The sequence below is a fragment of the Cannabis sativa genome, chromosome 6, assembly GCF_029168945.1.
Source record: "Cannabis sativa cultivar Pink pepper isolate KNU-18-1 chromosome 6, ASM2916894v1, whole genome shotgun sequence".
Classification (NCBI taxonomy): domain Eukaryota; kingdom Viridiplantae; phylum Streptophyta; class Magnoliopsida; order Rosales; family Cannabaceae; genus Cannabis; species Cannabis sativa.
In genome coordinates, this window is record NC_083606.1 from 6,609,758 (window position 1) to 6,626,974 (window position 17,217).

The 17,217-nt window shown below is 30.0% G+C and overlaps 1 protein-coding gene across 5 annotated transcripts in view; it reads left to right on the top strand.

Moving 5' to 3' along the window:
* Positions 1-4,846: 4,846 nt before the first annotated feature.
* LOC133038737 (beta-amyrin synthase-like) overlaps positions 4,847-17,217 on the top strand; it is a 47,376-nt gene continuing 35,005 nt past the window's right edge. For 2 of the 5 annotated variants that reach the window (XR_009688253.1, XM_061116971.1), the window contains exons 1-2: positions 4,859-5,114; positions 16,679-16,870. Coding sequence is in view for 4 of the 5 variants with exons in the window: in XM_061116971.1 (XP_060972954.1) it covers positions 4,914-5,114; positions 16,679-16,870 (393 nt within the window). In the remaining variant the exon portion in view is untranslated. Of the gene's footprint in view, positions 5,115-16,678; positions 16,871-17,217 lie in introns of all 5 variants that reach the window. The other 3 variants (XM_061116970.1, XM_061116973.1, XM_061116972.1) reach the window with 3 other exon arrangements.

A 17,217-nucleotide genomic window follows, 5' to 3' on the forward strand; every position in this document is an offset into this window, starting at 1 on the left:
TTGTTCTTCTAAGAAGGTAGTCCCGGATAGTCGACTCCAGCTAACTCTATCCTATCCGGAAGCTCCTTCAGTAAGTGGCTTTAGTCAGTGATCCCAGAAGCTCTTATATGTTCCCGGATGCACTAAGTCTTACGATGACGTGGATGTTCACGCTCAGGGGAGAGTTGGTTAAGTTAATTATTTCCTAACTAACTTAACAATTTCGTTTCTTGCAGCCACCGAATTTAGGATCTTGATCCTAAGGCTATAAATACCACATAATCTGGTCATTTCAGAAGAAGAGGTTCAAATTGAGATTGAGAGCTAGAGAGAGAAAAGATTGTGAGGTGCAGAGAAAAGAGAGAGATTGGATTTGGATTTTGTAAGAAGAATCTTCTATAGATGAAGAAGATTCTTGGGTAAGAGTGTGAGAGTTAATTAATCTTCTATAGATGAAGAAGATTCTTGGATAAGAGTGTGAGAGTTGAAACACTTTGAGAGAACTCATTAGAGAATCAATCTCGACTGCATTATACATGTTCTTGGTCAATCAATAAAGAGGATTTGGTGGTATTCCAAAGCTGGAGTAGAGTCATAGATCACATCGATCTATCAGACATAAACCAGTATATATCTTGGTGTACTTGATTTCTTTATTTTATGTCCTTTTTGTTTCTGGTTTTCCATATACTCTGTTCATCCCTATTTTTCTCTAATTACAGTTTGCACTTATTAAATCTTATCATTGTTAATAGTTTGATTGTTTAAAATTTTGATAATTTAATTTTGCACTATTTTAATTGTAATTTTCCAACAAAATTTTTATTTTTTTCATTAATTATTTATTATACTAGAAAACAAAATGTATATTACATTAAGTAATAGAATTACTGTTTGGTAACTTTAGATACTATCATCTCAAAAGATAATAGACTAATTAAATACAAGCTGATAAGGATAATAATAGTATAACATACTCAATTACAAACACCATAAATTAATGGTTACTTAGATCATCTCCAGAGATATAAAAATTGTGTTATCTTTGACACAAAAAGTAGTTTTGTGATAAATTTACATCAAATTTTAACATTGTACTTCAATGTACTATTGTAAAAATTTGATATAAAATTTAGGGAAAAAAATAGAAAAATACAAAAAAGGAAAAAAAATTACAAAAATACTTTGGGCCGGCCCATTAAACATTTATACAGTCCACATACAAATATTTACAAAAATACCACATGCACTAAGCCTTCAGTTGTACAGAGCGAACCATGAAGATGAAAATACCTCGATCGTTTCAAAAATGCAAAACAACCAAAATGAAACCAAAACGAGAAAAATACAACTATTAATTCTGGCGAAATCAACTGGAAAAGAAGACCTGCAATGATCTAAATAGAAAATGACAAAAAAAAAATCAGAAAAACTGTGAAGAAACTGAAATTACACATTTGTTTTCTGTTTTATTCGATCAAAATAACTTCCCCTAATATCGAAATCCAGATTCATGAAATGTAGATCTGTAACAAACAGATCTGGAGCTCCCACCAAATCCAAAACAATGTATGATATGAAAATTTAAAAAAAAAACTCATGAATAATACATCTACGTTATATACAGTTGCATTTTGATTGATTACTGGTTTCCAATATATATTTTTTTAAAAAAACACAATAAGAAGAGTAAAATCTAATTAAGGTACAACCAGTTACGTATAAATTTGTTTATTTTTTGTTTTGGTTGCCTTATAGTTGCATTATCATTTTATGATAGTTTATATATTATGCAGGAATTTAATTTGACGGGGACTAAGAAATAGTAGTTATACATAGTAAGTTTTGTGCAAATAGTTGTATATTAGTTTTATAATGAAATAACATATGCAAGTAGCAAATCTATAATAAAACTACAAAACAACTGTATACAAACTAAAATACAGGAAAAACTCTTTGAACATCAACATCCATGATAAATCTCATTGTTACCCATTGATGATATAAAAATGGACAGGAAACAACTAGATAAAAATAATATTAAAAAAAATACATACAGAAGGAGTTTACACTATTAAAAAACTATGAAAAAACTATTACAAAATGAGAAATAAATAAACACAAAACCCACAAAAGTTGAATATGAAAAAATTTCAAAAATGGGGGAAAACCTAGAATAGCACAAACGAAATACACAAAAACGAGAAAAAATGCAAAATACAACAAAATCTAGAAAAAGGGGAAAACTAAAAAGAAACGGTAAACAAACCTTAGTTCGAAGACCACCACCAATATTATCGTTTTTTCCAGCAACATCTTGAGCAATTTTTTCTTGGGCACCCACTTTCGATTTCTTCTTAGGAGGAGCTCGACCACGCTTAGATAATGGATGAGCAAAATCAGAGTCATCCTCCTCCATAACAGGTCGTTTACTCTTGTTCTTATTAGCTAAGGATTTCAAACCCATTTTAGAGCTTTTCTTTTGAACGGGGGAAGGAGAAGATGAAGAACTGGTAATAGCCATACGGATTGAGAAAGAATTAGAAAGAAAGAAAACAATTATGGGATTCAGTTACTGGGATTTTTAAAAAAAAAAATTGAAGAACACAAAGAGGAAGGAAAATGGTGGGATCATGGAGAGGGAAATGTTCAGCAATGGAGGTTACTAAATTTTTTTAAAAAAAAAACTGAAAAGAAATGGAAAATAAAAGGAAAAGGAAGAAAAAAAAAAGGACATGATGGATGATTGATTGATTGATAGTGGGATTGATTGATAGTGGTCACTCACATGATTGATGCATGGGAAGAGTGTGCATGTGGTAAAATAGTAATAAAATAAAGATGAAGGATATAAATATTTAGTTTACCGTGTAGTGGTATTTAGGTAATAAAGTTATCATTTTATATTTTTGATGTAAAAATTTCTAAAATTTAACATCCAATTAATGTTTTATTAAAAAAATAAAAACTAATAACTTTATTATCAATTTTATTATTATTTTAATATGTAAAACAATAAAAAAAATAATATAAATGTTTTATAATTTAATGTCATATAGTAAAATATACTAATAAAATAATACAAATGACATTAATGTAAATAAAAAAATAGTGCATTTATTGTAGTGTAAATTTTACATTATAGCAAATATTGTGCCAAATTTGGCACAAATTTACTATGTGCCAAATTTATATCACTTCTTGGCACACTATTAGAGCACACAACTTGTTAAATGAGCTATATTTTAGCTTTCCACCACTTATTTACTCTTATGCGACAACTATATATTTAAAATATTTTAGTAAAAACTCATTAAAATATTTTTGACAAATTATTTGATTAATAGTTAATTTGTATAATTTTGTAGCTAAAATTATTTTAGTTTAGTATATGTGGGATTTTAATTAATTCTATTATTACGTGGGGTTTTTATAATTAGTATTCAATATATTCTTACAAAATATTTATGTATATATATATTTTATTTAAGAGCAAATATAATTTGGGATTTAATGACAGGAGGTTTCATTTTCAATTTCATTTTTAGATTAATTAAAAAAATTAAATAAACTTTTATTAAACTAATATAGTTTTTATTTAAATAATATATTGTTATATTCATATTACAAATTAAAATAAGGGTATATACCATTTTGGACCTTATGTTTTGCAAAAATTATTAATTGGACTCTCTATTTTGTTAAATGACAAAATGGACCTTGTATTTTTCTAAAATTGCACAAATAGGACTCTGAACTGATTTTTTGTCAAAATAAAATTTAATAATAATCTAGTCTAAATGTGTTATAACAAAATTGTTTACATTTTTTGTATCTGTTCGTGTTAGAAATTGTCTTCAAGTTGGTTATATTAAAAAAAAATTGTCAAAAATTAAGCTCAGGGGTCTCATTTTTACATATGGTCTATTTTGTAATTTTTGAAAATTCATAATCTAAAATAGTACTTACCTTTAATATAAAGCACGGACATCACAGGTGTTAATAATAAAAGACAACCTTAGAAATGTAGTATACTAAATTTACCATGTGGTTATTATGATGTAAGGTGTATACTCTTACAATAGGACTGCTTGTATACCATTTCAAACTTTATACAAATTATAATAATATTTAATGATATTTATTTTTTAAAATATAATATTAATAATTTAAAATTTTATTAATTTTAATTTTGAATTATTATTATTTTTTTTAAAGTTACTTTTAATTATTTTTATATTGATATTTATTTTCAAAAAAGAATTGTTTTTTCTAAACTCATTTTTTTGGCTTCGTATTTTTTGGCTTTTCATAAATTTTTTTATGTTTACACCTAGTCTTTTCTTTGTTTTGCTTTTAGGTTGTGCGTCTGGTGTTATTGACTGTTTTTTCAGTAGTTTTTATCTTGTTGTTGTTTGACTGCTCTTTTGAGACATCACTTATAAAAAAAATTAATTAATTCCGTTAGATATTATTTTTTTTTGCCAAAAAAATTGAGCTTAGGAGAAGCAAGTTGGTACGGTTCTGATTAAAGATCATCTAAAATCATTCAAGCGATCCTACATTAGAAGAATTTTTGAAAATAAATATCTATATAAAAATAATTTAAAATAATTTTAAAAAATAATAATTAAAAAATAAAAATTAATAATTTTTTTAATTATTAATATTATTTTATTTTTTAAAATAAATATATTATTATAATATGTATAAAGTTTTAATTGTATACAAGCAATTCTATAGTAAAAGTATATACCTTACATCATAATAACCACAAAATCTAAAATCAACGGTTAAAAAAAAGTTCCCTATCGGTAGGGAACTTTTGCATATATATATATATATATATTATACATACATAATAAATAGATATCTTTTATATGCTTTAGGATTTTTCAAAAGAAGCAGAAACTAAACATTTGAAAGGGAAAAAAATGTGGAGGCTGAAGATAGCAGAAGGAGGAAATGACCCTTACATATTTAGCACAAATAACTTTGTTGGAAGGCAGATATGGGAATTTGATCCTAAAGCCGGAACACCCGAAGAGAGAGCGGCCGTCGAGAAGGCCCGCCTTAACTTCTTCAGCCACCGCCATCAGATCAAGGCTAGCAGTGATCTACTATGGCGTATGCAAGTATGTTAATATATAAATTATTATATGTATAGAATTTTTTTTAATAGTTTCCTGTTGTTACAATTTTTTTAGTAACCATATAATTTGATTATTACATCTATATATATAATATAAAGTAGTAGAGGGTGACAAATAATTTAGTTTTCAATCATTTTTTGCCACTAAAATCCTTAGTATACATATATTTATATAATATTAGTTTTGAATTTTTGATATAAGTCATTGTTTTTATTATTATTATTATATATATATATATAGTATAGAGAAATTTATATAAATATAATTCTCAAACATATAACTTTTAATTCTAAGTTCTTGTAACGAAAAATTTATTTTATCTTATTTTAATCTAATTTTACTCAATATTAAGCATCCCATTATATATAATTAAAATGGTGTAATAATTTTTATTTAATTTAGAGAAAAAATAGAGGTATCTATGAATAGATAAATAAAAATAAAAATAAAAATAAAACAATAGACCAAATCATTTACAATAAAAATATAAAAGAAACCATTATAAGTTTATATTTTGAATCACCTTTATCAAAAGGACCAACAAGAGTCTGTTAATTTTGAAACATCAATAAAGTGTGAAGAATACTAAATTTATAATCTGAATACTAAAATAAAATGTATGTTATTTTATAGTTTTAATTACTTTTATATTTTTTTTTTCATTACACATAATCATATTAAAAATAAGTATAATTATTATAATTTAAATCTTAGTATTATTTTAATTAATAAATAAATATTTATATGATTATTATTATTATTAAATTATTAAGTTTTTTAATGTACTATGTTCATAAGTTAATTTATTTGTGCTTACATATTTTTAGACTTATCGTACTTAAATTCATATTTTTTTTATACTGTGCATAAACACATATTTTTTATGTCAGTCGTGCCCCCGAAAAAGCCCTATCCATATATTTATTTGACTTCGATAGCAAATCTTATAAAATGATTTTATATATATTATGTGTATTCAAAAATTAAATTCAAAACCAATCAGTTTGCAAGTTGCAGACACAATCAGTTTGTATTTTTGTAGTATATTAGTATATTTTTTATAATTTTTTTAAGTTATATTTTGTATAATAATTAATATATTAAATAATAAATAATGTGTAATATTTTTTAATTTTTATGTAATTTCATATTTTTATATATTTAAATTTTTCAAGACCAATAAAATAAAACAATAATTTAAGGACCAAAATAAATAGAAAAAATTAGAGAAAGGGCTAAACTTTGCATGAATTTTTTTGAAAACTTTGAATATTAATAACTTTTGATCCGATTATCCATTTGAGACGATTATTTTTTTTTAACTTGGGTATTTTTTCGCGTTCTACGCATCCCAAACAGCCTATGGCGGTTTGGCCAACTATTTTGTCCAAAAAACGATCTTTTGTATACTAACTTCGAGAAGGCCCGCCTTAACTTCTTCAGCCACCGCCATCAGATCAAGGCTAACAGTGATCTACTATGGCGTATGCAAGTATGTTAATATATAAATTATTATATGTATAGAATTTTTTTTAATAGTTTCCTGTGGTTACAATTTTTTTAGTAACCATATAATTTGATTATTACATCTATATATATAATATAAAGTAGTAGAGGGTGACAAATAATTTAGTTTTCAATCATTTTTTGCCACTAAAATCCTTAGTATACATATATTTATATAATATTAGTTTTGAATTTTTGATATAAGTCATTGTTTTTTTTTATGTTTTTTTTATATATATAGTATAGAGAAATTTATATAAATATAATTGTCAAACAAAATTTTTAATTCTAAGTTCTTGTAACGAAAAATTTATTTTATCTTATTTTTATCTAATTTTACTCAATATTAAGTATCCCATTATATATTATTAAAATGGTGTAATAATTTTTATTTAATTTAGAGAAAAAATAGAGGTATCTATGAATAGATAAATAAAAATAAAAATAAAACAATAGACCAAATCATTTACAATAAAAATATAAAAGAAACCATTATAAGTTTATATTTTGAATCACCTTTATCAAAAGGACCAACAAGAGTCTGTTAATTTTGAAACATCAATAAAGTGTGAAGAATACTATATTTATAATCTGAATACTAAAATAAAATGTATGTGTATTTTATAGTTTTAATTACTTTTATATTTTTTTTTTCATTACACATAATCATATTAAAAATAAGTATAATTATTATAATTTAAATCTTAGTATTATTTTAATTAATAAATAAATATTTATATGATGATTATTATTATTAAATTATTGAGTTTTCTAATGTACTATATTTTTAAGTTAATTTATTTGTGCTTACATATTTTTAGACTTATCGTATGTCGTACTTAAATTCATATTTTTCGTACCCCCGTACTTTCATGTGTGTGAAAAAGTCCAATCCATATATTTATTTGACTTCGCATATAGTAAATTTTATAAAATGATTTTATATATATTATGTGTATTCAAAAATTAAATTCAAAACCAATCAGTTTGCAAGTTGCAGACACAATTTATTATTATTTATTAACGTTTTTACGTACTCTTTTGTTTTGTTTGTTTCCCCTTATGAAAACGTTCAATAATATTATATATGTCCTTATCATTTATAGTTTTTTCATACATATATAGTACTCCTCAATTAAAGGTTTCTTTGTTTTATTTACTTATTATTAATCTTATGTAATTTAGGAAGATATTTAAAGAAGTATCTTCTAGGTACATGCAAATATAGAATTAAATTATACAAAATTCTATACTAGAAACTCTATTTAAGAATACTCTATTTAAGGAGAATCTCTAATTTGTTAGAATCTCTAATTTGTTATAAAAAAATGAAGTCTCAATCTGGGCCAGTTATAAATAATAAGAATAACCTCTATATTGTAATTAGTTATATATTTTTTAAGTCTCGTATTAATAAAATATACCTCTATATAAGAATAATTACATCTTAAAAAAATATATACACACTACTACAAAATTGGGCTTTAGAGGCGGTTTTTAAGGGGTTTTGGCGTCGGTTTTGGCGAAATTCGCTACCGACGCTGTTCCAGGTGACGCTATAGGATTTAAAACAACCGACGCCAAAGGGTCCCTATGGCGTCAGTTTTTTCATAACCGACGCCATAGGGTCTTGGTATTTACTAGCTTTACAATTTCGTCTTTTAGCATAATTTATATATATATTATTTTATTATTAATATAATTAAATTAAGTATAAATTATATACAATAAGCATAAATAAAAATTAAATTGAAAAGTTAAATAAATACATATTTACATTAATCTAAGTGTTTGTATATTAGCTATCTTTTTATTAATATTTTATATTTGACATTATGTGTTTGTATTTTTGTAGTATATTAGTATATTTTTTATAATTTTTTTAAGTTATATTTTGTATAATAATTAATATATTAAATAATAAATAATGTGTAATATTTTTTAATTTTTATGTAATTTCATATTTTTATATATTTAAATTTTTCAAGACCAATAAAATAAAACAATAATTTAAGGACCAAAATAAATAGAAAAAATTAGAGAAAGGGCTAAACTTTGCATGAATTTTTTTGAAAACTTTGAATATTAATAACTTTTGATCCGATTATCCATTTGAGACGATTATTTTTTTTTAACTTGGGTATTTTTTCGCGTTCTACGCATCCCAAACAGCCTATGGCGGTTTGGCCAACTATTTTGTCCAAAAAACGATCTTTTGTATACTAAAATCATGTTATGCACCTCTTTCACCTAACTTTTTGTGTTTTATTTTGCTATTTTACTTAAATAAACTAATAAAATTTTAATATTAAGTATTAGAATCAATGTTAAATAAAATTCTTTTATATCTCTTCTAATATTTAAATAAAATCATTGTAGTTAATTTATATAAAGATTGTGTTTTGGTATATTGGTAAAGACTTATCAATTTATCTTTTTGGTCACAAGTTCAAATCTCATTAGACCATTTTTTGTATATCTCTTTTTTTTTAGCCTACTATATCTATCATATGTATTACATCAATATTATTCTAAAATTACTCTAAGTATTTAAGAATTATCTAAATATATATATAAAAAAAAAACATTCTTATAAAAGTAAGTTAAAGAAAGCATCACTACAAGAAAACCAGCTTTTGCCGGCGCATTGTTGCGCCGGCAAAAGTACCCTAATCAACAAGAAGCTTTGCACACGGCGCTGTTGTGCGCCGGCAAAACTTATCTGGGAAGCTTGGTCGGTAAAGGACTTTTTACCGGCGCGTATAGTAACTGCGCCGGTAAAACTTCCTTTTACCGGCGAGGAATAACGCCGGTGAAAAATAAGCGCCGGTGTTAAAAAATGCCCTTATCCGCCTTGAACCTGCTATGATTAGGTTTTGACGGCGCAATAGTGCGCCGGCAAAACTATTGGCGCCAACAGTCAGATTGCCGCCAATAGTTTTGCCGGCGCATGTAGTGTGCCGGCAAAACTATTGGCGCCAATCTGACTGTTGGCGCCAATTGTTTTTGCCACTTTTTACCGGCGCACTATTGCGCCGGCAAAAGTATAAAATTTTATTTTTTAAAAAAATTTAATTAATTATATTTAATTAATTAAAATATTAATTAATTAAATATAATTAATTAAATTTTTTTAAATAATTATAATATTATATTAACAAAATAAACCAACATAATTTACATTAAAAGATAAACCAACATTAATTACTACTAAAATCAGTATATAAACAAAATGTTAAATGTTCGAACTGGATAATAAAAAAAGTACAGTTCTATAGGCGGGTAATGTCGTCATCGTTGTTTCTCTGAGTCTCGGGAGGCTGCGATGACGATCCAAACACCAAGAAGGCTCGATGATCCAACACTGTGGAGTGGGCAATGGTGGAAGATCCATGGGAGGCAAGTTGAAACCCGCACGGCTCGAGAAAGATACTCAAACCGATCTTGGAATCGTCCGAGGTAGAGTTGTTGTGTCTCATACCGCCGCCTCGTATGTTGAGTTGTACGCTCCGCTTCCTCCACTTTTTCTCGTAAAGCCTCGTACCGTTCCATTGTAACGTCGGTTGGCCGAAGGATGCGTGGCAGTGCTCTTTTGGCCCCAACTCCCTTCGGGCCCGTGGGAGATGGCCAAAGCCTCTAAGATGCCGAGATCGTTCCCCGAGTACTTGCGTCATAACAAGTAAGTCTCGGGGGGTACTGTGTAGGATCGACAGCAGGCTCTTCGGGCTCATCTTCAGTGGGCGCTGGTTGAGTTGCCGCTATTTCAACCATTTTCTCCTAAAACAATTAAACAAGTAAGTTAAATGGTTAATTTTAACACAAAATAAATTGAAAGAAATAAATAAAAATTGAATTAAAACGTAAACTTACGTAAGCTTGTTGCGCGAACTCGTTGCGCCAATCGTTGCCTTTATGGTGAAACTTTTGAAAAGTTTCCACCGCAGTTGGCAGTTCTCCTGTGTCGGGGTTAGCCTATTTTCAAGAGAAAATATATTAGTATTGTTATTTTACTAGAAAAAGTTAAATGAATGATAGTTAAATATAAACGTACCCCTTCGACAACATGTGAAACAATGGGCTTGGAGCCCCAGCCTCCTAGAAATTTCATCTTACCCCGACTCTCTTTATTTTTCGCTGCTCTCGCCTGAAATTAATAATTTTTCTAACAATTAATTATTTATTATTGACTATATAAATTAAACATTACCAAAATTTGAAATTTTAAAAAATGTACCTTTTGTTTGTCTGTGCTCCAATAAGCGATGCAGTCACTCCACACCTCTTGAGTTACTCCCTCAGGAGGTGACATGTCGGCCCTCTCCTGTCCAAGCTCCTCAATGTTTTGTATCCACTTCTTCTTGCAGCCGCCTCCAGGTCACGTAAACCCTTTGACATCTCGTACTCACCGTAGTCTACGAATGTAGGGTTATCTCGTGGGAGGATAAACTTGGTCTGCAAAAAGTTACACATTAATACATTAATTACAATTTAATAAGAGTATAGTAATTTAGAAATTAAAAAAATTAGTAAGGCATACCTCAAGTCTATCCCAGAGTGCGTTGATGTCAGCTCTACTGACATCTTCCCATTTGAATTTATTAATGGGGATAGACATCCGAGTCATCCACTTGGCCATATTGTTGAATTTTTTTCCGTTTTTGCCTACGGGGGTGCCAGTCTCTGCGTGCACCTCAATCGATAACTTGGCAGATTGTGTTTTGGAGAGCTCCTCCTCAACATTCTTGCCCTTGTATTTACCTCTGACGCCTTTCTTTTTCGAACTGCTGCCACCTGGTGTAGACATACTACATATACAACACATATTATTTATTTAAAATAAACTAACATATTGCAAACATATTAAAGAAGAAGGGTTGTAATTTTTATTTTATTTAAAACACTATTTCAATTACAATTCATCGTCCTCATCATCAGTTACATATACAGCATTATCATCACTGTCACTCTCTAATTCTAAGGAGTTGTCTTCTTCGGTATTTAGACCCTCGTTGTCATCATCGACAATGAAATCATCTAATTGTTGAGGCTGTGAATTCACACGATGGATGTTTGCAACTTCAGTTGGGTCCACATCATGGCGAACATAGTCAACATCATCCAACTGTGGAAGTTGAACAACGAACTCGGTTTCAGCTGAATTGTTTTCCTGTACAAAGGGTGTCTCCCCATCCGTGTCCAAACATTGCGCGGTATGTACTCATTTACAATCAGCCAGTCTTTACCGTTCTTTAAATCAGGAATGTAGTAGATCAATTTTGCTTGAGATGCAAGTATGAACGGTTCATTTTGGTACCACTGTCGGTTGACGCAGATGCTAGTAATAACACCGTCACTATCCATTCTACTCCTGTTAGTGTCAAACCACTTACAAAAAAATAAGAGAACACTGTAATCTTTACAATAAGTGAACTCCATAATTTTTTCAAGTGTGCCGTAAAAATTTTGGCCATCTTCACCGGGGACCATGACACCGATATTCTGTGTTTTGCGGTTATCATCCCTTTCCTTGACCAAAAATTTAATACCGTTCACTATGCACCCTGGATAAAAATAAATTGTTGTATTCGCTGGGTTAGCGATAGCATACAACTCATCTGACACTGCACCCTGGTTGCTCAACCGTAGTTCATTAATCTACATATCAGGGAAAATATTAAATTAAGAAAAGTTGAACAGTTATTGAGAACAAGATTAACAGTATTGAGAGGCAACAAGGCTTACTTGAGTTTTGAACCATTCAGGGAACTCAGTCTCTTGCACTGTCTCAATATTGCCTACACCCCTTGCTTGAAGCAACTCCTTGTGCTCACTATATAATGTAATCCACTTATTAGTAAGTTAAGAATTTTTTAGATGAAGTCGACTATTGTGTGTTTGTGTTTATGGAATTTATACTTACTTGATATACGGTTCAACCTCTGTGCAATTGTTCAAAATGTATCACTCCGCCTTACGCTTGCTTTGCATGGGTAAGGTGTCGACTGTCCTCATACCGAGGGGTCGGCCAACATGCTTGAATACAGAAAATTGTCGAGTTGGCATGTTTTGGACAATGTCATTGTTTCGGTCAGGACGGTTGAATCGAGTTTCCACTTCCCGAAAGTACATTGAGCAAAAGGTTAATGCCTCATTAACCACAAAAGATTCAGCAATAGAGCCTTCCGGACGGGCACGATTCCTGACATATTGCTTGTACACAGACATTGAGCGCTCAATAGGATACATCCACCTGTACTGCACTGGTCCACCTAGTATAGCTTCTTTAGGGAGATGCATAACTACGTGAACCATTATGTCGAAGAAGGCCGGTGGAAAAATTGTTTCTAACTTGCACAAAATAGTTAGAATATTTGTTTGCATTTTTTCTAAATCTGAAACATGAAGTGTTCTTGAGCATAATTGTTTGAAATACACACACAGCTCAATGATTGTGTCCCGGATTTCTTTTTTCAAGAGCTTACGGATACCTGCCGGTAGTAAACGTTGTAACAACACATGACAATCATGTGATTTGAGCCCGGAAATCTTGCCCGTATCCAAATTGACATTTTTGTCTAAGTTTGCTGCAAAACCGTCAGGAAATCGTACAGACTTTATGAAGTCTGCAAATTCAATCCGTTCTTGAACACTAAGTGTGTAACTAGCTGGAGGCTTCTTCCACTTCCCATTCCGGTCTTCATACAACCACAACTCTCGTCGTATTTGCAAGTCTTACAAATCCATTCTCGCCTTGTCGATATCCTTTGACTTCCCGTCGATACTTAGAAGAGTACCTACTAAGCTATCACACACATTTTTCTCAATGTGCATTACATCAAGATTATGTCGTAAGGACTTTGACTTCCAGTACTCAAGCTCAAAAAAAATACTTTTTTTAGACCAATTGAGCTCTTCACTAGAACGCTTCCGTTTCACACCCCCGAACTGTTTGTGTTTTCCAGGCAAAGTCAATGGAATTCGGTCTAATTGAGATAAAATATCATCCCCCGTCAATACAGGAGGTGGTGCTCTCTTCTCAGGCTTACCATTGTACTTTTTGCTTCTCCTTCTCGGATCACTCATTTCGAGAAAGCGTCTGTGGCCAACATATCCAATCTTACTATTTAGGCCAATGGAAGGAGTATGTTCATTGCAAGTGGGACACGCCATATACCCTTTTGTGCTCCAACCAGACATTAGAGCATAAGCAAGAAAGTCATTTATTGTCCACAACACTGCCGCACGCATTGAAAACACAGTTCCGTTGTAGGCATCTCGAGTTTGAACACCTGTCGCCCACAACTGTTTCAGTTCATCAATTAACGGTCTCATGAATACATCTATGTCTTTCCCAGGAGATGATGGGCCTGGAATTAATAAGGTCAACAACAACGATTCAGAACTCATACACTTCCACGGTGGCAAATTATATGGGACACAAATAACTGGCCACAGGCTGTAAGAGTTGCTCATGTTGCCAAATGGATTAAAACCGTCAGCCGCCAATCCCAGTCTGACATTTCTAGGTTCAACAGCAAAAGACGGATGAAGGCGGTCAAACTGCTTCCATTCTTCAGCATCCGCAGGAGAGAGAGAACGAGAGAGAACGAGAGAGGGGCGGCTGGAGAGAAGGAGAGAGAGGCTCTGCAAATGAAATGGGAAAGAAAGGGTGCTTCGTGCCCCCTGATACATATTACTACTTTTACCGGCGCATCCAATTGCGCCGGTAAAAGTTTTTTAATAAATTTACTCTGACCTAGGAGTGAAACGCGCGTTTCACTAACACTTTTGCCGGCGCATAATTGCGCCGGTAAAAGTGTCCCCACCTACCAAATAAAACCCACGCGGGAATTTTCCCTCCAACTTTTTTCATCCTTTTGCCGGCGTATATATGCGCCGGTAAAAGTAAAAAAGCGCCCCAAAAATGAAATCAAAGGCGGCAAATTCTCGCGCCTAATGGTGTTACGTTTTACCGGCGCATTTAACTTGACTACGCCGGCATTGCTATGTTTTACCGGCGCACAAATGCGCCGGCAAAAGTAAACCCAAAATAAATTTGGAATTCCACAATTTTTGTACTCTCGACAATTTTTACCGGCGCATGTCACGAAATGCGCCGGCAAAAACACCTTTTCTCGTAGTGCATACCTTATACTAAAAATTATGTACTTGACTTCCGATAAAGTGACTTCCGATAAAATCCTAACAACCAAGTTTAAGAGAAAAAAAAAAATCAAATATTATCCTAATTCTACCGAAATTTCGGCAGCATAACGGTTATAATTGAACATTTCCAAAAAATTCAAACCTATTAATAACAACAAAACACAATTCAAAACAATATAAAATAATCACAACAACATTTAGCAATATCAAAGTTTACCACCCATCCGACTGCAGTATATGTATTCACAGAACCTACTTCACTACGGATGAATATTTAAGATATTCAAACTCTACTAAGCATTCATAATTATTATAATAAAAGTTAGTAAATGTATACCTCGAGCTACCTTGAAACCGATCAACACCAAATAAGTCGGATCCTTGCAAATTGACCTCACAACCTACAACGTAAAGAAATACTACAAAATTACCAATTTTTTTATTTAGCTACTTACTACTTATATAAATTATGAGTAACTAGTTAGTAATAAAAATACATGAATATGAATGAAAATTAGTAACTTGCTAAATAGTTGTAACTAACTATTTACTAGTTACTAAAAAAATAAAAACACATAAATAAAATTGAAAATAGAAAAAAAAAATTAATACAAAATATAGTTAATTTCTAAATTTTTGTTTCTAAACTAATTTTATAGAAATTAATTTCTAAACTTTTATTTTAATACTCTCCTATCTCATTCTCATCACAATATTTAATTAACAAAACTATTAGTTTAAACTTTAAAATACTCAATATATACATATACAATATATAAAATACTCTCCTATATCACATTTCTCATTCACAATATATATACACACAATACATATTCAATACAACACAAAATACATACATATATACTCTCCTATATCACATTTTTCATTCACAATATATATACACACAATACATTTCTCATTCACAATATATATACACACACAATACATATTCAATACAACATAATACATATTTAATAATATAGAAAAACCCTAAAAAATTTATAAAATAAAAAATAAAGCAATGTACATTACTAAAATTAGTAGAAATTAGATTTATACCTTAATAGACGTTGAGATACAATGTTTTCTCCTCTAAAAACGGTGGCCGGAGGTATAACCACCACAACCACTACCTCTACCTTCGGTTTACCCTAAAAAATGAGGAAAAATGTGATCTTTTCAGGTATATAGTTTTAAGTATGAAAAATAGAAGATTTAGAAAATAAAAATGAGCTAAAATGGTGAAAAAATGGTGAAATGGGGGTGATTTTTCGTGGTGGTTGGCGGAGAGGGTTTGGGGTTTCTCTGATTTGGGAGTTTCTGGACTGGCTGGTCGAATGAGGAAGACGAAGTGATGAGCTAGGGTTATAAACCCTTTTGGCGTCGGTTATTTGGAAATAACCGACGCCATAGGGGGGCACACCCTATGGCGTCGGTTATTTCCAAATAACCGACGCCAAAAGTGGCGTCAAATTTCTTTCTAAAAATTTTCAACCCTATGGCGTCGGTTATTAATTATTATGCTGAAAAAAGCGAGTCTAAAGGCTTGTTTTGTAGTAGTGACATATATTTTATAAATTTATTTATGTAGAATTAATTATTTTATTTCAAATTATAGTACATGTATAAATATTATATGTACTCGAAAATAATTCTAATATAATATATTATTAAGAATTGTTTACGTAATTTTGTTACATTAATATTTTTTGATATTTTGATTTTTTTTTTCCCAAATGTAACTCTATTTAGTTATAACCTCTTAATTAGAATATTATTTTCTTGTTCATGAATTCTTAGATAGAAGTTCTCCTGTATATCATATATGATAACTCATAGTGTCTTACATTTATATTATATATGTCTATATGCAGTTTTTGGGAGTGAAAAAATTGAAAGGAAGAACTGGAGAAGTTGATAATAAGATAGAAGATGGAGAAAAGATTTCATATGAAAAGGTCACTGTATCAGTAAGAAAGGCAGTTCAATTCCTCTCAGCTCTACAAGCCAGCGATGGACACTGGCCTTCTGAAAATGCTGGCCCTTTATTCTTTCTTCCTCCTTTGGTTAGACTAATTCATTAATTTATTAATTAATTTACACTCTTAAGAGACAAAAAGAAAATACAAAAATAATTTCTTATATATATATTAGAAATAAAATTACTTTAAAATAATAATAAATTTATTATTTAATCTTTCAATTAAATTTATATAAGATTAATTTATGTCATGAAACTTTTTTTTTTTTTTTGAAAGAAAAACATTATTAAACAAACAAATCAAAACTACACAAAGTGAGGCCAATAAACTTCAAAAATAGCTGAGACCCTCGAAGGAAAGTTTTCAAACCAAAGAGAGAAACATTCTTTGTTCTTATAAGCTAACTGAGCTAGGTGATGGGCTACTTGATT